Source organism: Podarcis filfolensis (genome assembly GCF_964270895.1).
Source record: "Podarcis filfolensis genome assembly, chromosome: 7".
Lineage (NCBI taxonomy): Eukaryota > Metazoa > Chordata > Lepidosauria > Squamata > Lacertidae > Podarcis > Podarcis filfolensis.
This window is the reverse complement of record NC_139603.1, coordinates 59564923-59583948: the sequence shown is the minus strand read 5'-3', so window position 1 is coordinate 59583948 and position 19026 is coordinate 59564923. Positions and strand designations below refer to the sequence as shown.

Genomic DNA, 19026 nt, shown 5'->3' with positions numbered 1-19026 from the left:
AGACCATGTTTTCTACAGATTTTCTACCACTAAAAAATAAACACCTGGAAACTTTTTTAAAATGTATTAAAAGAAGAGGAGGAGTTTGGACTTGATATCCCACCTTTCACTCCCCTTAAGGAGTCTCAAAGTGACTAACAATCTCCTTTCCCTTCCTCCCCCACAACAAACACTCTGTGAGGTGAGTGAGGCTGAGAGACTTCAGAGAAGTGTGACTAGCCCAAGGTGGTTTAGTGGTTTACTTAGAACACTAAATCATACCAGTCATATCAACATTTACAGTCTAATTGAAAAAGCACTTAACTTGGAAGTAATATTAGGGTTTATGGGAATTAAGTATTGAGATTAAAGGCAACAATCCTTAACTGTGCATTAAGTACAGTATATTAACAGTGCTTCCTATATATTTCCACTCAGAAGTAAGTTCCACTGCATTTAGAGCTTACTTGTAGCTAAGTGTTGGACAATTCTATTAACTGCAGTGGAGTCTTTGTGTAAGGTAACATCAGGGAAGTAAAGTCTGTGGTAGATAATGTAAGCTATACAAGCATTAGGCAAAAATAGGCATACTTGGAATGTTTTATATACATACAAGATGTGGTCTACATAATAAGAGCAATGGTGCAATGATGAATTGTTAATTCTAGAAAGAAAGAGAAAAGGCCAATGGACCAATTTTCTGAGGAATGAACTATCTTCCAATTCTGAGTTGGTGCTTTTTTTCCTGCATAAAATAAAATATGATAAACCTTCTCATCCAAAACAGTATGATAAATATTGGAAGCCTTGTAGCAAGCTACTGTATGTTAATATGCAACTAAATCATACTCAGAGGAGACCCACTGAAATCAATGAACTATTCTGGCAGGTCTACTCTGAGTTATTTTGTTGGATATCAACCATAAGATTTCTCCCTCTGTTTGTTACATTGGTTGTTTCTTGATAGTTTTCAGTTAACTTAAAATAATTAGGCCTTGTCTTCTGAAGACATTTCTCATATTATTTTTGCCCTCCATACTCGAACTATTTAAGATGTACAATTGCCTGATTCAGTAACTGAGTGCCTCACACACTTTGTGCTTTCCTGATGCTGCAGGAAAAGCCTTTTTCTGAGTTTTCCTCCATTTGTTACATTTCAAAGTTCAGTACAAGACACAAAAAACATTTCAAACAAATACATATCTAAAATTTAATCTTTAAGACAAGGCTTGAGTCTTAGCCTGCTGTTCCATTCTCTCCACAGCATTCTTCAAGCATTCATAATCTTTGAAGAAGTACACCCACAGTTTTCTTTCCATCTGTTGTAATTTATCATTCTCCAAAACCTTCTTCTTAGCCTTTATATCAGCAAGAAAATCCACAATAAGAAGATTCAGTTTATTCAACAGAAATTCCTGCTGGTGAAACTGCTCAGCCAGTTCCTAAATATGGGGACAAATACAATAACAACAAGATCAGTTTATGTGTACTCTAAATACAGTTGAAGTAGAAAACCACCACACTATCTTCTTGCAAATTTCAGCAGCTACCAGCCATACATTTTTAAAGTTTGCTCCTTTAAAAAGCCCAAATTTATGACCTAGATTAGGGATATATGAATTTTGGCTCAGCTGTCACCAAGCTGTTAGTTGTGGTTGCCATAAACCCTTTTCTCCTGAGCCCCTTAAGCTCATGTAGAGAACTCACAGGCGTCAGTTCTTGTAGGTTCCAATTAGTTTTCAAAGTCTGTGCAGGACTTGAGATGTTTTTGTCTTCTCGGAAGGCATCAACTCCTACAAAAAAATCAGCTTCTGGCTAGCTAGATGGTCAGAGCCAAAAGGCACATCCATCAAAACATGGACAAGAGGGGAAAGCTTGATGATATGACAAGTTCCAGTGCTGGATGTAGTCAGAGAAAGGATCCCGCAAGGGTTGGAACACAGGCAGCACCTCTTTCCTGTGGTGGCTGAGTAGTTTGGAACTTAAGAGAGGAGGTGGAAGGTGCTGGCCAGCTATCCTGCACTCCCTATTCCTACAGCCATGTGTCCAGTTCTAGCTTAGGGAGAGAGTATATACCAGAGCTCGCTACCCTGAGCCTCAGCTGTTGGCAGTGAATACGGTCAAGCAGCAGAAAGGGCAGACCTGGGCTAGAGTGTTCATGCCAGTAATTATTCAGAACTTCAGGAGGATTCACTTCTGTCTACCTTGTTTGTGGAGGCCCACTGCAAATAGCATGCAGATTCCTTGGTGTTCAATATGAAAATGATAAAATGTTAAGTATTATCAAGCACACTATACAACTACAATCAGAAGTGGTCCTAAACCAGTTACTCACCAGGTTACTAAGACAGACCCTTTCTCCTCCACAGTACATAGAATTGCGAAGTGAGCCTAGATCAGCATCCATCTTTGACAGAAGAATTTGTTCTTGGCTAGATCCTGCTAATTGATCAACCACTGACATTGTGTCTAGATGTAATTTTTCAGCCATCTGCTCAAGGCCTTCATATGTTCTGAACAACTGCTTTGAATTACCTCCTTCCAGAAGTTGACACAGCCTTGAAAACAAGAAATAAGATTTGCTGATGTACAAGGAAGCTTCCAAAAGCAGCCTGAATACACAATAAAGGGGGGCCAATGCAATTATTTCAGTAAAACTCATTTATAGAAACTGATTGTTCATTTAAGTATGGCAGAACAATAGTAGCTTTTGTTTTCTCTCTGCAACTCTGTAAAGGAGTTGCAGAAAATAACAAAATTATGAGACCAGAGTTGGTCCAATTCTCTCATATACAGCCCATTACACAGGAAATAATTGTTGCAAGTTTGGCTATACTAGAGTTGCACACATTCTTAATTCATATGAGAAACCACATAAGTTATCCCAACCCCAAAATAAGTTAAATCCAATGATTTAAATAGGCTTCTGCATGATGATTCTGTATAGGTTCAGTTAGCATGACTTCCTAATTTGATAATCAGCTTAAATACAAGTATCCAGGCCTAAAACCTCAATTTGGTTCATAAATGCTTAAGCTTGGGAGAAGGCATGCCTCCATACATCTAAGGCCAGGAAAATTTATGTGTAGAAAGAATTAAGATCATCAGCAAAGCCTAACCCAATACATTCAGATCACTATGCTGGCTCAGAGTGGTTATCTTTTTGAAAAACCCACTGATTTCAATGGAACTTACTTCCACATTTAGGATTAGTTTTCCATAATAGACTTCAATTAATACATTCATAATTCTATCAATAATCAACTGCTTACCTCTGTGCAGTAGTATCTTTTGAATCAATAGTGTTTCTTGGTGTTTTATGATGGGATATTGATGGCTCTGACATTGTTTCTAGTACCTGCACCAAAGTATTACTGCTCTGTTTCAGATCTTCTACTATATTTTCTAGGAGACGGCTATTATCCCTAAGTTTTCTCAACTCAATTTCATAAGCCAACTGAAGAAGTTCAAAGGATGCCTTCTGTTTGATCAACTGATTACAAATTTGATCTTGTCTTGATATGTAGTAGTCCTGTCGAGCAATCTGTAAATCAAAGTCACCCCTCACCACAGGCATATTCAATAGCTCTGCATCCTCCTTTACTAGCAAAGGTAGAGTTTCATTGTTTATTTGAGCCAAGTGCTTTTTGAGTTTTGAAATGTCACTGTTCAGGCTAGAAATTCTGGTTTCAACATTTTCTTTTCCAGGAGTCTGCAAACAAACAAACAGATCCTGTAAACTTCTACTGTCTCCTTTCTGTCACTAACAAGTTCCAAATTCAGATACTGAGCTTCTTTAATAAAGGAAGAACAAATTTTAATAAATAAAAGATTCAAAACGTTACTTTAGGAATTAGACAGATACACAAACAGAATACTTCTCTAGAAAAAAATACTAATAAGGGTCAATACCTCAATAATTTTATAGCCATTAACAATAAACCTGTAATGCCATTTTAGTTACAGTCTCATTAATTAAAAACTGATTAAAGATATATATAAAATCCAATTTAAGTTGTTTTTTAAAAAATAGCCTGGTGGTTAAAATTAAAATAGAATTTAAAAAAACTTAAAACCGATTCAACTTCACATTGACAGGGTAAAGTCCAATTGTCATGGCACTCACACACCAACCTCTGCTCATACAACAACTCCTTTCTTTCCAGGGAACAGGAGCAATGGCTTTGTTGGCTACACCCCATACTCTTTATACAGTATCTGTACAGTGACACAAAGACTGATTGTGAAATAATAATCATCTTCAATACATACCTTCTTTAAAGAACAAATATTATCCTCCGCCCACTGGAGACCCGATTTCATGCTTAGATTCTTAGCTTCTTGCTGAATCAGCTGATGCCGAGCACAAACATAAGCCATCTTCAACCTGGTTAGCTCTTGCCTATCCTCACATACATCATTGCTCTCATCAGAAGTAAAAGAATTCCTTATATCTACAAGCTGGAAATTTTCTTCATTAGAACTTTCAACCAACTCAGATATACCTTGGAAAAATTGTTTTTTTGTATACAAAGTAAGGGCTGCTGTGCTTTGCTCTTCTTGACACAAGTATTTATCTAAGGCAAGCTGGGCTAAAAGGACAGGTGCAGGGTCCAATTCTTGTTGTCTGGATGCAACAGCAAAGAAAGAGGTCAGCTTTCCAATTTTTTGAGTAAGAGACTGCAGCTCGTTGTTTATCTTTGTATTCATGGCATTGAGAATTCCCTGCGCCTCTTTCAGGGTTTTAGGTTTTTCCTCTCCTGTGTCTTTCAGCTTCAGGCACAGAAGGTTATTGGCTGAGGCCACTGTTTGAAGCTTGTTCCGACGACGGCTTTTTAGGTGTTTCCTTTTTTGAAGGGTCTGAAGCTCATCCTCTAATATTTTAAGGTTTTCTTCTTTGTCTTCATCACAACTGTTGGTTTTAATTTCAAGAGACTTACATGTCTTCAGAGCTTCATCTAGAGCATCCTCTTCTAATAGTGGGTTTGCTGATTTAAGGAGCAGATTAAATGACTGCAGCTCTTCTTCAGATAAGGTATGACTCTCATTCAGTGTTGTACAAAACCATTCTAGAAATGACTTATCTTCCAGTGTTTCAAACAGCCAGTCAAAGTCTTCTCCATTAAGAGAATCTGCCTTTGGATAGCCAATCCTCTTTAGAGTTTCAACAAACTTGGGACCGCAGTCCATGATTTCAAGATCAGTCTTCAACCTTGGATATTTGTAGAGGCTTGTCAGTAGGCTTCAAAAATATCTGTAGCAAATGAAAGTATAGAGTGATAAACAGAAAATATACTTTTAAGTAAAGTTCTGCCAAAAAAAAGACAAACAGAACATACAAAAAATACAGTAAACTATACATGTTTTTCACTTGCTAGATAGAATATATATAATTTTGCATGTTGATTACAAACTAGCCAACCCATAGTTGCCTGTCAACACTATGCAGAAAAATACTGTAGTAATTGCTTAATGATAATCTCAACTGTCTTGTAGGGCTGGCAGTAAAAAATAATGCTTTGCTGCATTAGCTTCCAGGCTAAGACAGCAAGAAGGCCCAGTTGAGTCCACTGCCATCACACAATGGCAGCAGTCTGCACAATATTCAGCAGATCCTGCATGCTCGGCCCCTCCCTGCCCCAAATCACCCTGCTTTGGGGGATTCTGCTGGTTACCGCTGGTAGGAATGCTGCCAGAGAAATGTTGATGGAATGCTGTCCATCTCCTGTTTGGGTGGATGCACTGGGACATTCCTCACTCAGAGGTAAATACAGCAGAGTAGAAGAACTTCCTACTAAGGAAATTCCGGGGGGTAGCCGTATTAGACTTTTTCCTTTTTACCAACATATTTTATTGTGGCTGAAGCTTTTGTCAGACACCACCAGATCAAGTATGGCATTGCCTAGTCGGCTCCTGGTGGCCTCAGAGGATTAACTTTTTCCGGATGTCAATTTCTCCAGAAGGTTGGCTCCTGTTTCAACAAAGGCAGAATACTTACCTGTTTCAACAAAGGCAGAATACTTATCAGTTACATGTGTTTGACAGCACACCCCATCACATTCAATGGTGGATCTCGATTAGCACCACATCCATGCACATTTACTCCCAATGAAGTACAGTAAGCCCACAACTTACACTCTTTTAACTTGTACGTATTCAACTTTACAAACTTGGTTAAAAAATAAATGGAAAGAGGGCAGGCGTCCAGCAAAAAAGAGAGAGAGAGAGAGAGAGAGAGAGAGAGAGAGAGAGAGACAGACAGACAGACAGACTTTGGCAATCCCACGCGCCATTGAACCCAATATGATGTGACAGTACAAGATGTTGGCTTTAGGTGTGAACCCCAGAACATAGCCCCCACATTAGTGGTGGGCTTACTGTATGCAAAACGAATGCAGCTCTGGACATGCTACTGCCACAACAGCGGTGCAGGCCTAGGCATGCACACCTACTCAGAAGGAAGCCCCACTTTGTTCAACGGGGCTAACTCCAAAGTAAGTGTGCAGTGGGTTGCAGTCTAGCATCGCAATCCTGTGCATGACTGTAAGTCTCTCAGGCTCCAAGGGGACTTGGGCTCTCAAGTGTGTCTAGGATTGCACCTTTAACGATGCAACTCAGTACATATCCTCTCAAAAGTAACCCACCACTGGGTTCAATGGCAGCTTATGCGTGCACGGCACTGCAGCCTAAATCTGTCTAGTCTTTACGGTGCGTTGAGGCTCGTTTCCCTGTTGGATTGCATCTAACTAAGTTACACTCGGAGCAGATCCACTGAAATCAATGAACCCAAGTTATCATGGATCAATGGATCTACTCTGCATTGAAGTGCCCTTTGTTTTTTGTTTTGCGCAAAAGAACCAAGACAGCTGGTGGCTCCTTCGCCCGCCAGCCCAACCCCCTCTGCTCGACTTACTTCCGAGTAAAGCTTGCAGAAGATCGGCCTCCCGATAAAGGGATTCCAGCTGCCGCGACGGTTTAGCGGGCGCCACTGGAGGAGGATTCAAACCTCCGCCTTCTCGCGGCGGCTGACATACTTCAAAGTCTCGCGAGAGCAGCTCAGCTCTTGCGGGTGGCGAAAGCGCACGTCACTCAGCCCGCCGCTTCTTCCGTTCTGGAGACAGGGAGTTCCTGTATCGGTCTTTTACCTCCCATGGGATTTGACTGATGGTTGGGCCTCTTCGGCGCGGCGAATTGCCGCCACTCCGATGTGTACGCATGCGCGGCTGGCAATTTCTAGTGAAGCAGCCTCTTGCGAACTACATTTCCCAGCATGCCACGGACACGCAGACGCGACGCGGCTGGGGTTTTCCCGGGCCACTATTATACGAATTACGTAGACTGAAGGATGAGGAGCGCATGCCTGTTTCTGCAATAGCATAGCATTAAAATCCCGTGACATGGGTATACTGGGCTCATCAATGTAAAACTGAAGCCGCCCCCTTGTCATTTGCATAGATCGAAAGAACTTGCGCAACTAAGGAAATCCCACAGGAGAAATTACCGGGAACTGTGGCCCCGTGATCCCAAGGATGCAAATATCGAGTTTTCCCCCAATAAAGCGATGGGATTTGTTTATATTGTGTATGCGTTATTTATAAACTTAAAGCGCTATAGCGACACTCCCATTGCCTGGAAATGGGATGTTCATTTTACTTCTCTGGCATTTCTCTTTCCCACCTGCAGCGCAAAAGTAAATAAAATTTTTTAAAATGCCTAGATCAGCTTTCATAAAGGTAGCCGTGTTAGCCTGTGGCTTCTGGAACCTGAAACTACAGATACAAACGTTGGGCTGCAACTCCCATCATTCCTGATCATTGAGAGTTCAGCAACATGTGGAGGGCTACAGATTGTTGTGATTGTTGTTGTTTAGTCGTTTAGTCGTGTCCGACTCTTCGTGACCCCAGATCACCCTGCCTCAAAGACTTAAAACCAATCTTTTTACGGTGCCTCTTTGTTATTGTCGAATCAGAGGGGAACTACAGGGGGCGCTACTTCAGCCTTTCTCTCCCCTCCCTCTCTCTATGGTTTTCCGTGCGCGTCCACTTCGGAGACCGGAAACCGGTGTCTGTGACCGAAAGGAAGTGGTTTGGGGCGGAGAGGGGGGGCGGTTGTCCCGGCTGGAACCGTGAGGGGCCTGAGAAGCTACTCGGCGAATATCTTTCGGGCGCTGGCAAGGCAGAGGTGAGCGGGGACGGGGGAGCGCCAGCGGGTGGGGCCGACCGGCAAACCCCTTCCTTCCCTTTCCGCGTGTTGTGACTGCAGTCGGGGACCCTTTTCCTCCCGTCCTGTTGGCTTTGGGAAGAGGCCGGGTGAAAAGCAGATCCCGTTGCGACCGAGGCGCCGCTGAGCCTGAGGGAACCGAACGCGTTCGCCGGGCGGCGCTTTTCTATCCTCTCTCAACTGCCCCGCTGCGCAGAGCTGCGCCGTCCTCGCCTCACTTCGTCCTCTCCCTTTTCTCCACCCCGACTCGCCCCCCGAAAACTCTTCCCCCGCCACCGCCGCCCCATATACTAAACAGACGGCCCACTTCTGTCGAAAGAGCCCAGGGCCACCTCAGTCCCACCACCTTGAGGAGGAACCCAAAGCTACATCCACATCACAGTCTCCATGCGGCCTGCGCTTTTTTCATTCCACATGATCTCGCGTCTGGATTTTCCTCTCACTGTTGCACTTCTTTTTCCTCATCAGTTAAAACCCGAGTGTACCCAGATTTCAGTGTTGCTTGGCTTCTAACCCTTCTTTTCCTAAAACCGCCGGGTAGGGGGATCTTCACGTCCCAAGTCTCGGAAAGCAGTCTTTCAGTGTATAGTTTAGGCATGGAGTGAGTGACCTGAAATCAGCCTTTATTTATGCAGTGAACCCCCCTGTTTTTTAGCCTCGGTTCCCAAGTGGCTCTTGCTAGTATTTTAAAACAGCTTATGCCACAAAACAACCTGAATTAAAATACAGAACTTGAGTTATTTCCACCCCGCCTAGCAAAACAAAGCAGTTTTTTCTTGTTGCTTTAAAAATCGGTTAATGGAGTGACCAGGTGAATAGGTGGAGAAACAGAGTTTCTTGACCAATGTGTAACCACTAGAAAGGACCGGTGTCTGATATCCATCTTTATCGTTCAATGTGGGGATATCAAGAGCCAGGCCCATGGCCTAGTAAATGAGAGGAGCTCACTTCATGACTTTAACTGTTCTGGTTCAAAGCTCCTCTGATGTAGCACCTGCTGCATGTATTCTAAAGGTCACAATATAAGTAGATCTTAATAATTTTCTTTCAGAAATTCCAGAACTTCCTCTTTTCATATGATTAATCTTAATGGTGTTTGTGTATTAGTGGGCATAATTTTCATTGCATTGCCATAAAAAAATGAATCACACAATTAGCCATATTCCAGTTCATTGTTTGTGGATGAATTAATCGGCAAATCAAAACAAAACCTCTTTCAGATGCGCTTGAGAATACATTGAGTTAAAATTATTATTTTTTGTACCAGGTAGTGGGGACAGTTTTTACAGGAGACATACATATAGGAGCAGTCCTATACACAATAAACTGGTGAATGGTAAACCCAGCTTAAATTAAACCTGCATAAATTACACCAGATCCAATATTCATTCAGAAACGGCTACTGCTGGCTGAGCTGGCCTAAGCCTGACAGAGGGAGAATAAGCCTTTAAAATATTGCTTGAGGTAAAGTTCCCATTTTGCTAGCTTAACTTACAATGGGTTGTCAGGTCACATGAATAAGCCCAAATCCTCCCTCTCTGGTCCTCCCCCCACCACACCCCTGGAATACCCCATTCTCAGGGCTTATGCTATTTTAAGATCTGCAAGGGAAGCGCAGTTGCTGGGTTCCAGCTGGGAAGTGGAGATATGCCAGTGTAGCTCTGAATGACTCAAGGATGGGGGAGTTAAGGTGGCATAGCCTTACTGTCCTAGCAACCTCCAGGGTCAGTCGAAGAGCTGCCTGATCATAATGCCACTCATCCTTGCAGATCTTGCTATGGGGTAGGATTGTTCCCATAATCTTCAGTGGCCCAAATATTTTCAGTTACAAATTTGATCAAATTCCAGTTCTTATTTAGTTTGTTTCTAAATTTCATTTCAGTTGATATTCATTATAGCATGTAGACAGAATATTAATCAGTCTGCTTGTATGCTGATTATTCAAAGAGACCTTCATATGCTTCCCTGCCCCATGATAAATTCAGCAGAGCTACTCTTAGATTTTCTAAATCTGCTCCCTAAGTGTTAAATAGCTGTTGGTATCCAGCAACCTTTTGAATAACTACAATATAAAGCTTGTACCAGCAGATCTGCTTGCAGTGCATTTGTTGGGTGGGGAATTGGTAGGCTGAATACAAGAATGTTAGCAGATACACAGTGTGGGAAAGTAGCAGATAACAGATTCTTATATCTGGAAAACTATGCAAAAAGCTTGGTGGATGTTATGCTACTTACAACATACAGATGGTTTATATTCTAAAGGTCAAAACTCCTCTTTCTGTTGTCTTTTATCACTATCAACAAAATTAAAGAAGGCATTGTCTTATATCTTTGATGCTCTTCCATAAAATAGTTGGCAGAACAATTAAATATCTTTTTAGAAATGTGGTAATGGGACCTTTTATAGAGCTGTGATAAATCATGGGGCACACCTAATCCTTTGTAAAGTAGACAGGAAACAAAAGGGGCTTCTCATAAGTTTTTGGAATGACATGATATAGCAACCATTAATTACATCATCCATGAAAACTTGCAGGCTTGTGCTGGTTGTAAATAACCTTCCCTCTTCTGCTCTTGTTATTTCTTCCCCAGCACTTGCATAAGTTGTCAGATATTATTCCTTTGCAATAATGGAAAGTTTTTTGTTTTTTCAAAACATGGGTGTAACCAAGTATGGTGTTGATCACTGGTGAGAGTGAAATCTGCAGTAGCCATTATGTTAGCTAAGAACTCCATTGAGACTGGGAAGAGACATTATAGGAGTGGCATGACTAGGCAGGAAAGTGGCCAAGACCCAAAGTTTCATTAATGTAGAAGGGTAGGTCATTCAGTTTTAAGTGTTTTTTTGATGGTGGTGTGTTCTCCCTTTGGCTGATTTGTGATATGAGATGGTAGTGAAACAGTTTTGTGTGTTTGTGTTGCATTTTTCTTCCCTGCACCCCCAATGCTGGGGGATCATCCATCATTTTTTGGGGGGGGAGGGGAAGTTCCACTGTGTGAGCCAAAGTCCACTTGTGCAACAGTGAATTTTGTTGTTTTGATTAACTTGTATTCTTAAATAGTGAAGGAAGTGACTATAAAGGTGATTCCAGTCCCTATCTGTGCCCATTGTGATTGTCCCTTCTTTCATTGTTTCTTCCCTTGCACCCTGAAAGAGTGCTTACTGGCTCATAGGAAGTATAACTTGTCTCAATGAAATAATGTTTATTGCTACTTCTCAGCAAAAATAAACCCCAAAGCACCTAAATAATATAATTTACTAAACCATTCAAAATGAAAACACATTTTACTGTTTGTGTGTTTGTTTGTTTGTTTGTTTGTTTGTTTGTTTGTTATAGTACTAAATTTGTATTATGAAAAAGTCCATCTGTCTATAGAAGCTAGGTAGAATAAAAGGCACCCACCTACCTACAAAAGCAAAGGATAAATCAGTCCTGTTGGACAATAGAAAACTTTTAATTACATATCATATGTGGAAGTTTTCAGTGTTTAATGTTGTATTATGTTTTTACTGTTGTATTATATTTTTACTATTTTTGCTGGGAGCCTCCCAGAGTGACTGGGGCAACCCAATCAGATGGGTAGTATATACATATACATATACACACACTTTATTATTATTATTATTATTATTATTATTATTATTATTATTATATTTGGAACTGGATCTCCCCAATGAACTTAAGGGAGTAGTTATTTCTGGGAGGGCCAGTGCCTTGAAAATTGACCTTGAGACTATATTGAGGACCAATATTTTGAGTTGAGCCTGGCAACTTGTATCCAGTGAAGACCCTTATATGCTCTCTTGGCTTTCCATGGCCAACATCTGGGTAGCCTTATTCTGGGCCACTGGAAATTTCCTAACTCTTTTCAAGCAAAGCTCCACATAAATCATATCACAGTAATCTAGTCGTGAAGTTAAAAAGGTATGTATGAATAATTCAGATAACTTACCTCTTTTGGGGTGAGAATCTGGTTCAAGCAGGACCTGAGGAAAAAGTAGTTCCAATAAGCCAAAAAAAATACTTTGGTAGAAAGCCATTGTTAGGCATGTATTCAGACAGTGCCCCAAAGTTAACCTATCTAATTGGATCTGAGATCTGAATTGTAGTCTTGTGGCCAAAAAACACCCAGATGAGATTATGATGTTATTCCTGGAAATTGTCATGGGATTGGTTAGTCAATAAGAAGTTTTGGGTGACCTTGATCTCATACTGGTTGGTACTGATTAATGAAAACACTGGTCTACATGTGATGTGGTAATGTGGCACAGTAAACATAGCTGAGTCATGTTTTTATTTAACTTTAATATCAGCTATAGAAAGGACTGCCGTTTATGACCTTTTACATTGCCACCAATCCACGTATTTTGCTTTTAGCAATGAACTTAAATGTATATGTACTTTTCTGTTTGTTTTCAGATATTATTGCAAAGGCTCTAGGGGCAAAGAACCAACCATCTGATAAGAAGAGATGGGTAAGTGTACTGTGAAAAATATCTTTGGCAACAACCTTTGCTTTGTAAGCATATCATAAATGCCTAGTTTTATTTTCTTCATGTTTTGGTAAAATGTTTAATGACATCTTGAAAGCAACAATACAGGATAGCTCAGTTGGTAGATCATGAGACTCTTAATCTCAGTGTTGTGGGTTCGAGACCCACATTGAGCAAGGAGATTCCTGCATTGCAGGGGGTTGGACTAGATAACCCTTGTGGTCCCTTCAAACTCCACAATTCTGTAATTACTTGTGGTGCTTGTGTACATAACTCTTTTTTCTGGAATACCTCTTAGCACAGATCAGACCGAGATCTGCTTAGTGTTTGCAAAGTGGCTGCCTTATGTCCCTACAAACCAAGCGAAGGAAGTTCTAGAGTATACTTGATAACTGGCTGGAATGAATGGGGCATATGGGGGCAAGGGAAGAAACAGATCAAGGCTGCAATCCTATAATCCCTTGGAATAAATGGCATTGCACTCATTAGGACTTAATTATAAGTAGACCTGTCCTGCATTGTGCTGTAAAGCTTATTTCTACTTGTTTAATGCATGAAATTGTATGTGTATTTAATGCCTAGCTTCTATCAAGGAAGAGTTCCAAATGACATGTACTATACCAAAGAACAAAAGCCATTTGGTCGAAATAATGCACCAGCCACCTGCAACTGCTTTCTGTTAGTTTCTATCAACAATGCTGAGATGAAGGAAATATTTCCCTTGTTTCTAGGTGAAGTGGCTAATCTTGCATTTTTATATTGAGATAATAGGAAGTTAACAGAGTTTAAATATCAATGATAAAACACTTCAGTAGTTTCAAGGATTTCAGATTAGTAGATCAGCACCCATCCAATGTGAAAAGGTGCTGAGCAACTAAGGAGATAAAAGCTAGAAGAAGAGCCCTGCTGGATCAGAAGAAAGACATAGTTAGTCTAGCATCCTGTTTCCCACAGTGACTAGCCAGATGTCTGTGGCAGTGGTAAGTAGCCTCTGGTCAGCCACATCCTTGTCTAGCCAACTAGGCCTGTTCCAGCAGATCCCACTCACTTGCTAGTCATCCCATGCCATTTTATGGAGCTTGAAGGCAAGGCCTTAAATTGCAGGCAGAGCTGTCTCTTATGTCCAATCTCAGTGCTAAGATTGAAGATAAGCCCTCTGCCTGCTCTTTCAGAGTAAAAGGCATCATTTCCATTAACCCCAGCACCAAAGTGGGGGTGGAGAGAAATACTACCTTCTACTTTTATCTCTGAGCTTAGCACAGTGATGCTTAGTGCCAAGATCAGGAAATTAAACCCCTCTGCCGACTTCTTAGAGATCTTCCAGCGCTGGAATAAAAGTGGCTAAAAAGATCCCCTTGCCTGCTCTTTAGAGATCCTAGGGGATCTTCAGCCACTTTTATTCCAGCACTGGAGTGAAGAAGCCTGGAACTGCTGAAAATGTATTCATGTGTGCCTGCATGTCTGGTGTATGAATGTGTTTGTCTGCATGTATGTATGTGTGGGACAAGGGTGGCACTGTGGGTTAAACCACAGAGCCTAGGACTGGCCGATCAGAAGGTCGGTGGTTCGAATCCCCGTGACGGGGTGAGCTCCCATTGCTCGGTCCCTGCTCCTGCCAACCTAGCAGTTCGAAAGCACATCAAAGTGCAAGGAGATAAATAGGTACCGCTCCTGCGGGAAGGTAAACAGATTTTCCGTGTGCTGCTCTGGTTCACCAGAAGCAACTTAGTCATGCTGGCCACATGATCCGGAAGCTGTACGCCGGCTCCCTCGGCCACTATAGCGAGATGAGCGCCGCAACCCCAGTCGGCCGCGACTGGACCTAATGGTCAGGGGTCCCTTTACCTTTACCTATGTATGTGTGGGAGGGAAAAGAAGAGTGCTGTGTACATGCATGGCTGTTGCATATGTGTTTCTGACAATGGAAGAATAGAAGTAGACGTGTTTTTCTTTTGGGTGTTTATTTTTTCCACATTGCCAACTCAGACCCCAACAGTGTAATATGAAGTTAGGATTTTTTGCCCCAAATTCTATCACTTTACACCTAGTTGCAGTGAATCACGTTGACTGGGAAAAGGCTGTAGATTAGTGGCACTGCAGTTTCTTTGCATGCAGAAGGTATTAGGCTAGATCCCTGGCATCTCCAGGTAGGACGGCAAAAGCCTGTTGTCTGAAATAATAGAGAGCTGCTGTCAGTATGTGTCGATACTGAGCTAGATGGACCAATGGTCTTGCTTGGTATATTGTAGCTTCCTATATTTCTTCCATCCACTTCACTGATCACTCCTAACTCCAGGTCATTCATGAACAAGTTAAGTATCCCAATATAGATCCTTGCAGACATGTCTTGCATCCCTTCATTGTGAGAACTGTCTGTGAATTCCAACTCATTGCTTCCTGTTCTTTAACCAGGTGCTGATTTCACAAGAAGATCTTTCCTCTTATCTCACTTCCAATAAGTTTACTCAGGAGTCTTTGGTCAAAAAGTTATTGGAGCACTTTGACTGTGTTGGTGTTTCTAGTATTCTTGCATTTCTTAATTTACTGTTCGTAATTTAACATATAAGTAAACATTAAAATGAAATTTAATACTGTCGCATTTATTTATTCCTAAGCTTTCTAACATACATTAATTGAAGTAAAATAATAATTGTGTATTATAGATGGAGAAGAGAAGACATATGGGGGCTGTGAAGGCCCTGATGCTATGTATGTGAAATTGATATCCTCAGATGGCCATGAATTCATTGTTAAAAGAGAGCATGCACTCACATCGGGAACAATAAAAGCTATGTTGAGTGGTCCAGGTAGGTTCTATAAAGTGTAGCTTATCCCCAAAAGGAATGCATTTGGATTTGATTGGGTCTTCTATGGCTTGTGATGTGGGCACGAGAATAAACCAATTTTTCAACTTCTTAATTAAAGAAGCTCACTTTTCTTCTTCTTTTTTCATTTTTATGCCTGTCAAAGGTAATGTGGCCAACAACTTGATGTACATGAAACAATAAACATATTTTGTAATCTAAGCCTTTATCTATACTGACCACTTGAAACACCCTCACACACCACTGTGTTTAAGTACCAAAGGCTAGTATCTTATTTCAGCTAATATTTGAGTTTGTTTTCCTTATATAATTCCTCTTTGCTTCTTTAAGTGGGTGATAAACCCAAGAGGGCTATAATATTTGATCAGTGACATATTTTGTAGAAAGAACAATAGACTCTGAATACTTCATTCATTTTTGTTATTATGAATACCAGTTATTTATATAACAATGTACATGGTACTTTGCAGAGAATGACAGGCATGAACCTTTTAGATATCAGTGAAAGGGGAAATGACAGGAAATCTCAACTTTTCATTAAAAAATAGACATAGTGGCTCACAATAAAATCCAGTTCATAATGATAGATAAGCTGCATCCCCAAAAACATTGCCTCCCAAATTAGGCTTAATTACAATTGCATATGGGGACTAGTAAATTGTGCCAAAGTCTTCACAGAGAAAGTGAAGGAAGTATGAAGGAAACATGAGAGGTGGCATCATGGAGATGTTTTGGGAAACTGTTCCAGACATAAGATAAGGTGAAATTGTTTGATGGAATATGTCACAGGCAGGAATGTGTTGAGATACAAGAGTAGAGACATACATATTAAAACCAGACTTGTTGTCAAATTTTAGAACTATTTTTTAAGTGTTTATATGATGGCTTCCTTAAATTAACTGGCATATATGGATATATTATGTCACCTTTTAAATTTGGTCTGGACTTCTAATATAAAGTTCTAAGAGGAAAAGCCAAAGTAGATTAACATTTGCAATGCTCAATCCCTGTGGTTTGAGAAAACTGTTGGTCCACAGGCCAAACTTGACCTGCCAGGGGTTCAAATTTGCTCTGTGAGGGTGTTTTCCCCAAACAGGTTTAGCTTAGCATTTTATCCAAACCCAGGCTTGTGGTTTGTCGCTTTTCAGAACAAACCTTGGCTACAGCTCATGGTTTGTTTGTTTGTTTGTTTGTTTGTTTGTTTGAATGTAATGCCAAGCCAAACCATGGCTTAGCTTTGGATGGTGTGGGGAGGAGTGAAGCAGCCAAAATTTATCCACCAAGTACCCTCATTCTCTCATTCTTGCTTAGCGTTATATCATCATCATTTTATTTGTATGCCACTTTTCCATAGTTAAAATCATGCTCAAGGCGGTTTACAACATAAAAAGATTTACATAATCACAAACATAACAAAACTAGTTATAAATACATAAAACTAGTCATAAATAAATAAAAAAACATCAAACAGTACGGAACCAAACTGAAGCAAGGTCACTGATGTGGAAATTAAATATCAATTCTCAAAATGGAATAAGTAGAATCCATGGCAGCCAACCTTCTCTGTAACCAACTTACTGCTTTCTTTTGGCGTAGTCCTCTGATAATTTTTAGATTGTATGTAAACAATGGCCAGGCTCCAAAGAACTAATTTAAGAGTACCTAAGGGTTCTCATTCACCTGAAGTGTGTGACTAGTTCCTTTTTCTTTGAACAGCATTTATTTGTCATGTAGAAAACTCCTGTTAGAACTCCCCTGAGTTTTCAGAAGCTACTTTTTCTGTGACATGTTCATGTATGTGGGGTGGAGTTGGGTAAGAGGTTACCATTCAAGAAAAAAGAAGTCCAGAATCCATTTGAGTGCCCCAAACTAACTGTCATTCTTTGTACTAGTGCTGAAAAGGGCACTGCCTGGTTAACTTGTTTTTACAGCTTCTGTTGTGTTCAAGATTTCACTCTGATCAGCCCACTAGTACCTTCTCACGTGAAAACTGTCATAAGAGCTGGTTTTGTAGGATAAATATTGTTAAAATATTCTTCTGAAGAAAATATTCATAAAATAAAAATATTGTTTCTTTAGCTGGTCAAAATTGAAGTGATTTTAAAGCATAAAGGAGATACAGCATGCTTAAAATGCTCAGGTTCAGCTGGCCAAGAACTCTACCAAATCATACACAACGTTTGGTTGAAATGTTTACTTGCAGAAAGATCTGTGTGCTCATTTGTCTTTTTTATGTACACAGGACAATTTGCCGAAAATGAAACAAATGAAGTGAATTTCAGAGAGATTCCTTCCCACGTCCTATCCAAAGTATGCATGTATTTCACCTATAAGGTTCGCTACACTAACAGCTCTACAGAGATCCCTGAATTTCCAATTGCACCTGAAATTGCACTGGAACTGCTGATGGCCGCAAACTTCTTAGATTGTTAAAGTAAATTATAATAAAAATGTAAACCTTTTTTTCTCCCAATATTTAATGCACGTATTTCAGTTAGTAACTTTTTCATATGGCATGTTCTGTATGTTTGGTTAAGAAGTGTAATGGTCACTGCAGAGGCTATTGCTCACAGTGATTTTGCATAGGAATCATTCGTGATCTGATTTTGTTTTGCTGCTTACATAAGTAACGGACTTCTTACCAACTGACAAATAAACATGCTAATTTAGTGGACGACCTTGCCTTATCCTTTTTGTGATGACAGAACTCGATTTTTCATGCTCTTAACCCACTGAAATTAGAGAAGTGCTTTCTGAGAGCAGATCCCAGCTAAGGCTCCAATTCTATATCAACTTAGAGTATGCGCCATTGAGTACAATTGGACTTACTTCTGACCAGGTTGCATCGCAGATTTTTTTTTTTTTTAGGTTTCTTTTTTGCTTTGTCTCTTATGTTATCTCAATTTTCACAGTGTTCTGATTAAATTGATTGCTCTCTGATGATAGTTCTTGCAATCATTATACAGTGGTACTTCTGGTTATGAACTTAATTTGTTCCGGAGGTCCGTTCTTAACCTGAGGTACCGCTTTAGCTAATGAGGCCTCCTGCTGCCACCTCACGACCGGCGCACAATTTCTGTTCTCATCCTGAAGTAAAGTTCTTAACCTGAGGTACTGCTTCCGGGTTAGCAGAGTCTGTAACCCGAAGTGTTTGTAACCCGAGGTACCACTATATAGTTATGCTTGTAGCAGGTGTTAATTGTGATGTTCTTGTGTTTTCATTTTCCTTGATTGTTTTCCTCTAATGTTGGTAATAATACCTATTACATTCATATAGTAGTCTGTTGTGGCTTTTTTCACTGTTGTAAGTCATGTTTACTCCCAGTATGTTTTTAAATGCACTTGCTGATGCTGTAAAATGATGATTTACTACTGCAATGTCAAATGGGAAAAATGGGAAACTCTAATTCCATAACAGAAATTGTATTTCTTAATTAATTCGACTTCGGGTTCAACTAGATTCTCTGCAGTTACTTCTTAGTAATTGTGGTTAATAATTAACCACAG

At 40.3% G+C, this 19026-nt stretch overlaps 2 protein-coding genes across 3 annotated transcripts; one reads left to right on the top strand and one right to left on the bottom strand.

Moving 5' to 3' along the window:
* Positions 1-561: 561 nt before the first annotated feature.
* Positions 562-12542, bottom strand: HAUS3 (HAUS augmin like complex subunit 3). 2 transcript variants are annotated; one of them, XM_083623339.1, is made up of 5 exons: positions 12154-12542; positions 4252-5233; positions 3252-3691; positions 2315-2537; positions 562-1421 (listed from the first exon to the last, which is right to left on the bottom strand). In XM_083623339.1, exons 2-5 carry the CDS (start codon positions 5167-5169, stop codon positions 1197-1199), a joined length of 1806 nt encoding a protein of 601 aa, XP_083479465.1. In that variant the 5' UTR covers positions 5170-5233; positions 12154-12542; the 3' UTR covers positions 562-1196. The 2 variants fall into 2 exon arrangements, with proteins under 2 accessions (XP_083479465.1, XP_083479464.1); XM_083623338.1 differs by lacking the exon at positions 12154-12542 and adding an exon at positions 6893-7526.
* ELOC (elongin C) lies at positions 8013-18193 on the top strand. The gene is made up of 4 exons (XM_083623493.1): positions 8013-8160; positions 12621-12676; positions 15358-15501; positions 17762-18193. The coding sequence occupies exons 2-4, from the start codon at positions 12673-12675 to the stop codon at positions 17950-17952; spliced, it is 339 nt and encodes a 112-aa protein (XP_083479619.1). The 5' UTR covers positions 8013-8160; positions 12621-12672; the 3' UTR covers positions 17953-18193.
* Positions 18194-19026: the final 833 nt, after the last annotated feature.